The sequence below is a fragment of the Myotis davidii genome, unplaced genomic scaffold (assembly GCF_000327345.1).
Source record: "Myotis davidii unplaced genomic scaffold, ASM32734v1 scaffold149, whole genome shotgun sequence".
Taxonomy (NCBI): Eukaryota; Metazoa; Chordata; class Mammalia; order Chiroptera; family Vespertilionidae; genus Myotis; species Myotis davidii.
Genome location: NW_006352194.1, coordinates 2,270,934 through 2,279,712, shown reverse-complemented (window position 1 = coordinate 2,279,712; position 8,779 = coordinate 2,270,934). Strand labels below are relative to the sequence as shown.

Below are 8,779 nucleotides of genomic sequence, written 5' to 3'. Positions count from 1 at the left end.
TACGCCGGCAAATACGGTAATCTAATGTGGAGTTTTTGGTTTGTTAATTGTTTGAAGATTTGTAAGCATTTCTGAAGCACTTAAACTTGCAGGAGACTTTTCTGAACAATAATCTAGTGTGGCCTGTGCTGTCCTTAATTCATCGACCATCTACCCTTTTTCCCCCCAAAAACCCACTGAGAAGTATATGACAATTCCCTAACCATGTTGTAGAGTGCCTCTTAGTATACCTGAGAATCAGTAAATTGGTTTTCTTCTCTACTCTAAATCCCTTTTGTTTCCAGTGAAGCTTATTTGTTTTGTTTTGATCTTACCCTTAGATGGTCCTTGTTTGCCATCACTTGTGTAGGGATTGTTTTTATTCTTAACGAAATCTCAAGACTTTGAGTCTCTCACTGGACCTATATTTTTATATAGGCAAGACACCTACTTTCTCCATCAGGCTGTTTCTGCAATCTTGCTATTATCTTTGTAGTTTATCCTTATTGTAGCTTTGAGAAGCCACCTAATGCTGCTCCCTTCTTCTGTTTACTCCAGGCCTGTGACAACCACGATTAAAGAAAGGTGAAAGTCTCAAGGCATAGTCCCTCAAAAGTGGAAAAAAATTCTGGTTCACTGCCCCCTGCTGGGCATGTCTGGCTCTGCCTTGCTCAGTTTGTGTGCATTGTCTCAAGTCATATGACAGGATGGGAAGCTTGTTGGGAAACCTCCATTTTTATCCCAGTTCTGTGACCTACAAACTAGGTAGCCATGAACTAGTGTTATATCTTATTTATAAAAGTGGATAATATACCTCATCCCCATAAAGAAGGTAGTGTGGGTGAAGTACCTAGCTTGGTGCCTGGCTCATATTAGATACACAGTTAATGATAATGATTTTTTGAGAGTTTGTTGAAATTATCGAAGAGTAGAAAGCATACCAGACAGCCAATATCTGACTGACTTTGGAGTATAGAGAAGTATCAATCCTGCAATATCAATAAACCAATAGTCTTTTAAGTCCCCTTCTCTCCTTCTCTTCCTTTTCAAAAGGGGAGAGTGCACCGAAACCTTACGGAATCGGATCAGAGAATTGGAGGCAGAGGGTAAGAAGCTCACAATGGACATGAAGGTGAAAGAAGACCAGCTCAGAGAACTAGAGCTGAAAGTCCAGGTAACGGGAGGACCAAAGGCTTTCTCGTTCTTGAATTCCTCTTCTGCGTTGATTGGTGGCCGGTGATACAGTGTGGAGATGGTGCTTTTTGATACAGGCAAATCCCATTGCATCTGCAAAGCTCTGTGACCAGAGGAAGCTCTAACCTTGCCCAGCTCATTGATGTCATATTTAACTTAGTCAGATTCTAATACAAGCCAGAAATGTTGATGGTCCTTTGACATGTTTTATACCAGAATTTGAATTACTGTAGATTCATTTTATTTTTTCTAGGTTATAGGCCAGATTAGTGTCCTTTGGGATTTATACATCTCTTACCAGCCCCCACCGTCTCTCCATCCCCAGGGAATTGACCATTCTGGTTGCTCTGAGCTTTTCCAGATTGCAGTTCTGAGCAGTACATTGGGAGGAAAGCTGCCAGTGCTGTGAACGTAGCCAGTTTTGGGAGCCATGTGTACTGTGGCAAAGTATTTGGCACTGGCACTTCAAGGGAACATTTAAAATGAATGTCATATATTATAAAGTTACAGTAATTGTTATAAAGTTACAGTAATTTTTATAAAGTTACAGTAATTGTTATAAAGTTACAGTAATTGTTTATAAAGTTACAGTAATGTGACTCATGTTCAGTAAAGGTAGCATCAGAAATGGATGGGAATGGTGAGGAAAACAATAAAATTAGAAGGTCATCTCCATCCTATACAAAAAGAAATTCCAGATGAAGAGTTGAATGCAGAAATAAAAAGACATTTTATTTTAAACTAGGTGAAAATATAGTAGAATTTCTTTAATCTTGAAACAGGGGAAGACTTTCTAAACAAAAATAATGGAAGAGGTAATGGAAGGAGACTAAACTTTGGGTGATGAGCATGCAATATAGAGATGATGTGTTATAATACTGAAACTTATATAATCTTGTTAACCAATGTCAGTCACCCCAAAATTAAATAAGTTAAAAATTACAGTGCAGTCAAAAATATAATGGAAGAAATCACAAAGCAGAAAATATAAATTAGAATAATCAACTGGGGGAGTATAGATATTGCATCAAATATAAATAAGGAATTAATACTCTCGATATATAAATAATTCATAAAAATTGCTAAGCTCAAATATACAGAAAAATAGGCAAAGGATACCAACAGTTAATTCACAGCAGAACTAGAAATGGCTGATAACATATTATTATATCCTTATTAATCATAAGACATAGGTTAAAATTGAGTATCATTTATCTCCTGTGAAATTAGCAAAGAATTTTAAGTGATAATATCAATCTGAGTGAGCCTGCAATGAAATAGGCCTCATACATTGCTGGGGAAGTGTAATTTTCTGGAAAGGGTCATGTACTTTTTAAGTATTTTCCTTATTGATGATATATATACAGAGATGTTCATCATGGTGGTAATATAAATGCAAAAAAAAGGAAACATCTTAACAATAGGTGATTCATTTAATAAATTATGGTACATATATATGTGGGAGTGTTATGCAGCCATTAAGAATTACATTTTCAAAGAACATTTGCGATTATATAAGTTTTTTTTTAATTATACAAAACTGAACACATACTGTTACCTCACTTATGTTAAAAGATACACATGTGCTTAAAAGACAAATAATATGTATCAAATTTTCACAGTGTTGGGATTTTGGGTGATTTTCATTTTCCTCTTTGAACTTTAATATATTTTAAAATTCTCTATAATGCGTGTGGATATCTCTTTTAAAATGAAGAAATTAAAATATCTCTATACATATACTTATTGGTTACATTACCAGATGTTTTAAGTGGACTTATTCTGCAGTGTGCCCTATTAAAATAATTAACATTTTTACAATTGTTAGTGCAAATTGAGAGTAGAATTTTGGCAAATCTGATTACTGTATTACAGCAACATTTGCAACTGGAAGCAAAGAAAACATTCTTTTTGGTTCTGAATTAAGCTTGTAAGAAAGTATCTTGTTTGGAGACAAAAAAACCCAACATAGTCAGATTTATCTAAAATGTTTTTGTATGTGCACATCACCATACAAATACATTTGCCCTCTAAGTGGTGGGTCTAAACCAGCCATGGGCAAACTACTGCCCACGGGCCGGATTCGGCCTGTTTGAAATGAATAAAACTAAAAAAAGAAAAGACCGTTCCCTTTTATGTAATGATGTTTACTTTGAATTTAGTTCACACAAACACTCCATCCATGCTTTTGTTCCGGCCCTCCGGTCCAGTTTAAGAACCCATTGTGGCCCTCGAGTCAAAAAGTTTGCCCACCCCTGGTCTAAACCCATAGAATGCTAGCATTCTGTGTTCTAGGGGCCAGGTCAATAATAGCGGGATTTTATTTGTGATTTCAAGCTAATTTGTAGACCGATGCCAAAACTATCTTGTAACATTGCTGCTTTGATGATATTGATAGGAGCTTCGGAAGTATAAGGAAAATGAGAAGGACACGGAGGTGTTAATGTCAGCTCTCTCCGCCATGCAAGATAAAACACAGCACCTGGAGAACAGCCTGAGCGCAGAAACGAGGATCAAGCTCGACCTGTTCTCCGCACTGGGGGACGCCAAGCGGCAGCTCGAGATTGCCCAAGGTAGGAGGACAGCGGGCCCCTGGGGGAGGTGGTGTGGCTGAGCATGCTCAAGGGCGAGAGAGCATATCCGTTTTCTCCTTAATGGTTTCAGCGCCCAGCATACAGTTTTGCTGAATTAGAGAACTGCAGAGTCGCTCAGAGGTGCTGGTGCAGCAGTACTTACAGGGTCTGTGGGGACATGGAGAGAGGCGGGACGAAGCCAGTCTGGGGAGTCAGAGGGCTCAGGGAAGCTGATGTCTGAGCTGGGTCTTGAATGATGAGAAAGAGTTAGCCCAGTGAAGAAGCAGTAGAGCGGAGTGAGGACCAGAGAGGCATATAACAGAAGCAGCAGCTTGAGCGAGGCCAGGGAAGCTAGGAGGCCTGATGTGTTCAGAGCTGCAGCTGGCTGTGCTTGGCTGGAGAAGGGTACAGTCGAAGTGGTGAGAGGAGAGTCTGGAGAACTGGCCGTTCACTCAGCAGGTATTTATTAAGACCTACTGTGTGCCAGGCATTGTGAGAATCCCTGAGGGACCAGACAGTATCAAACATTTTGGTCTTAGGGACCCCTTTACACTCTTAAAAGCATTGAGTACCCCAAAGATGTTTTTACAAAAACTGGGTTATAGCTATCAACATTTATCTATTAGAAATGAAAAGTTCAAACATGTATTTCTTTATTTATTTTAAAATAACATAAACATATTACTTGTTAACATAAACATTTTTATGAAAAATAACTTTTCAAAAATTGTAATGAGAAAAGTGACATTGTTTTACATTTAGCAGATCTCTCGTTTCTGGCTTAATGAAGGATAGTTCCATTCCCATCTCTTCCTACATTCAGTCTGTTGTAATTTTACTTGCCATGTTGTTTCTGGAAGACTTTTCTGTGTCCATGAGGGAATGAGTGTGAAGAAGGCCAGTCATGCCTTAGTGCGATGGACCCTGTGGATCCTGTGAGAGGGCAAGCCACGCAGCAAGGCCAGGCCTACTGCCCTCAGATAGAGGAGAGGACGTGAAAGGCGAGAGGAGGTACTGGGTGGCTTCATGAGGGAGGGGACTCAGCTTTGAAGGGTGACTTCTGAGTGCGGAGAACGGCAGGGAAGAACATTGCTACCTGAGGGAGTAGTGTAAGCAAAGGAAAGAAAGTGTTGGGAATGTCCAGGTGAGCAGACCAGTGACCTCAAGGTGGGGGGCCTGGCAGAAGAGAGGGGGAGATCAGGAGGACCATGAGTGAAGCCTCCTAGAGAACATAGTTCCCTGATTTTCATGGGGGGGGGGGGGGAGGGGGTGGTTTTTTTGTTGTTGTTTTGGAAGTCTCTTTCCAGTAGCTGTGTGAAAGATGGATTGGAAAGACAGTGGAGGCAGGGAGGTCATTTAGGAGGCTACCGCTGTCCTAGCTAAGAGTGATGAGTCGGGGAAGCAGGATGTCCAGACAGGAGGGAAGGATAAAGGTGCCAGAACCAAGAAGGAAGAGCAGGAAGGTGTGAGGAGTGAAAAGAGAGAGTGAGTTTGGTTTGGGATGTTTCCATGTGGAGTTGCTTCCTGGACACCCAGGTAAAGAGAATTCATCAGTTATTGGGAGTTTGGGGCCTGAACTACAGAGAAAGGACCAAAACCCCTGTGGGTGGGGGGTGGGATATAGAAGCTACGAGAAGTTAGCAAAGCCATAATAGTGGCTTGGAATGGCCCAGCTGGTAGAGCAAAAAGAGAAGGGAGCTGAGGATCGGGCTTATTAATCTGTGGACTCAGGGAAAGCATTTAAAAAGAAGGTTCCAGGATCCTGCTTTAAGGCTGAACTTCTGAGCATACACTGGCTTTTTGCCTGCTTGGCCCAGCTCCCTGGGAAGTGGCCACTTCTCTCTGCAGCATCCCGTTTACTCCGATTTGCCAGCGAGGAAGAGATTTCCCCCTGCAGTGAAGCAGCACCTGGTCTCCAAGTACTGAGGGGAGCTTGGCCTGTCAGCCCAGGAATTCTTGTAAAGCAACAGAGAAGCAGAGAGAAATGTCTTTTTCAAAAGCTCTGGGAATGTTTTCATATTACTGATTAAAGACATCAAATTTAAATCTGTGTAGAAAAAAAGATCCAGTGGCTCATTTATCAGATGCCGTGGGAATTTTATCCATCTGAGGCTAATGGTGTTAAAAGGGAAGGAGGGGTTGTGCTTACTTGAAGCTGAGGAGACATGAAGGAAGTCCCAGGGAGCAGGTTCTTTCCATGGCTCTTTGCTGCTGCCTTTCCCACTACTTCCCTTCACTGTCATGCTCAGAATATTCTAATAAGAACCCAACTTTGTAATTCAAATCAAACCCCTGTGTTGCTTTTCTCCTTCCTACTATCTATATCATTTGATTCATCCTGGTTTCAAAATGACCTTCATCTCTGCTACGTCCTTTTAAAAACTATGCCACCAAGGGCAGCTACATTTTAAATATGTCACCATCTTCCGCAGGACTCATGAGTGCAACTCAAATGCAACCTCCTCCTTTTCTGAGCATTTAAATTTCTGAAGTGCTGTTCCTAAGTGTTCTTCCTCTAGTGGACCAGGGAGCTTCAAAGAATGATGGAAATTGCATGGGCTTTGGAACGAAGGGTCCTGGGTTGACATCCTGCTCCACCTCTTAATAACTGGGCAGGATGCATAACTTGCAGAGCCTCAGCTTTGTCCTGGGCTGGGCACGAGGGATACTGTAATGAGAGAGAATAAAGTAGATAGTCCCTGTCCTCATGGCGCTCATGGCCCAGTGGAGAGATGACGAACACACGTCATCACCTAAGTGAACAGTTGCAAGAGAGATGGAAGAATGTGTAGGCAGGCGTGCAGACTCGAGCCAGACTGCATAGATTTGAATCCTGGCTCTGTACTCAACCTCTGTATGCCTGTTTCCTCATCTATAAAATGGATGATGCTGATAATAATTTCTTCCTGATAGGGTTGTTGTGATAAATAAATGAGTTTGTATGTGGGAGTACTTAGAACAGTGTCTGGCACATACATGTTAGCTAATATAATATTACTAGAGGCCCAATGCATGAATTCATGCACCAGCGGTGTCCCTTGGCCTGGCCTGTGCGATCCGCCGAAACCGGCTCTCCAACACCCCCTGAGGGCTCCTGAATTGTAAGAGAGGGCGCAGACCAGGCCGAGGGACCCCATCAGTGCACGGGGCTGGGGAGGGACACGGGCTGTTGGCCAGCTGGGAAGGGACCGCAGGAGGGCTCCAGGGCATGTCTGGCCTATCTCGCTCTGTCCTGATCAACTGGACCCCAGCATCAAGCTAAACTACCATTCAGAGTGTCTGCCCCCTGGTGGTCAGTGTCTGTCATAGCAACTGGTTGACTGGTCAACTGTCTGCCCCCTGGTGGTCAGTGCACGTCATAGCAAGTGGTTGAGCAGCCTTAGCATATCATTAGCATATTATGCTTTGATTGGTTAAACAGATGATCAGAGACTTAGCATATTAGGTTTTTATTATATAGGGTCATTATTACAAAAAGTAAAGTGACAGAAAGAAAAATTTAGAGTGTGTTGAGAATCTATGAATCGAGGGTATAGGGTCTGATTTAAATGGGGAAAATTAGGGAAAGCTTTGTAAGGAAGTAGAAATAGAAATCCCAGGAGTTAACGCAGAGAGAGCAAGGGAAATAGCCCTGAGGCAGGCATCGCTGCTTGGATGAGAAACTAAGTGTAGCGAGGGAGGGTGTCAAAGGCTCAGCCCATCGCAAACTGGGCAATCAGTTTGAGTCACTTGAGAGCCCCCAGCAGCAGCCAGAGCCAGAGCTCCATTTATTTTCTATATGAGGACCTGGGGCAGTTCTGAGGCCTTAGTTCTGTATTTCTTGGTCTGACACCCAGAGATCGTCCACCCTCCCAGAAAAATATTGCAGCTCAAGAGGGAGAGCCATAGTTTAAATCATTCCCTCTTAGGCTGCCATTGGTGACTGCCATGCTCAAAACATGGCTCCTGGAAATGAACCTCTTTGCTTAGTCGCACCTACATAGAGGGAATCCCTTTTTACTGTGAAACATGGCCCTTGGGCCAGATCTGGCTGCTGCCTGTTCTTGTATCATCCACTGGCTAAGAACGGTTTCTATATTCTTCCATGGTTTAAAAAAACACACGCAAACATGACAAAGACAGTATGTGGCTCACACACCTGAAATATGTACTATTTGGCCCTTTACAGGAAAGTTTGCCTGCCCTTGCAAACCCTTACATCAAAGCGGAGTCACACCCACTTGGGGCTGGCCTAGGAGGGCATTGTGTTGGCTTAGCCCTCCCTTCCCACTAATGTTGGGTCTTTGATCTTCCAGGACAAATTCTTCAGAAAGACCAGGAAATCAAGGACCTAAAACAGAAGATAGCCGAAGTCATGGCCGTCATGCCCAGCATAACGTACAGTGCCGCCACCAGCCCCCTGAGCCCGGTTTCCCCCCACTACTCTTCCAAATTTGTGGAGACCAGCCCCTCTGGACTCGACCCCAACGCCTCTGTTTACCAGCCCATGAAGAAGTGAAGACCAGCTGTGTTTCACCCAACAGTGTGGTCACCAGAAGGCATTGCGAAGAAGCATCTCTGGCAGTCAAGATAACAAAAAGTTTATATTGTATTTTGTGGGACTGTATATGTTGTCATTTTTAAAAAGGGGGGAAGATAACTCCACATCTGATTAGAACTGCCCATCAGTTTTTCTTGTAAATTTTTAGAAGACCTCACAGAACTTTGCAGTTTATTTTTCTCGGCCAATGCATTAAAACATTCTTGGATTTCAAGTAGCCAATTTTGCCTTTTATGTAATCTTACAGTTTCCTCTTGAAGAAAGATAAAAAGGGGGTTTTGCTTCTCAGTCCTCTATTTTTGTTTTGTTTCCTTCTAAAATAAGCAAAACCTGCACATTGGATCCATGTGGGGTGATAATGAAAACTTTGTTTTTAAGAGTGAAAGAGTTAAATAACCTAACACAGTTTTGATTGTATAGTTGAATTCAAAAAGGTGATTCTTGATATGACAGAAAACAGCATTTGATTACCCCTGTAAGGACAACAAATTGA

General features: G+C 42.3%; 1 protein-coding gene across 1 annotated transcript in view; it reads left to right on the top strand.

The window, feature by feature from the left end:
• TMEM57 (transmembrane protein 57) overlaps window positions 1–8,500 on the top strand; it is a 49,801-nt gene extending 41,301 nt beyond the window's left edge. The window contains exons 10-12 of the mRNA XM_006777651.2: window positions 1,033–1,153; window positions 3,572–3,746; window positions 8,042–8,500. Of these exons, the coding sequence (XP_006777714.1) occupies window positions 1,033–1,153; window positions 3,572–3,746; window positions 8,042–8,244 (499 nt within the window). The 3' untranslated portion in view covers window positions 8,245–8,500. The remainder of the gene's footprint in view (window positions 1–1,032; window positions 1,154–3,571; window positions 3,747–8,041) is intronic.
• The last annotated feature ends 279 nt before the right edge of the window (window positions 8,501–8,779 follow it).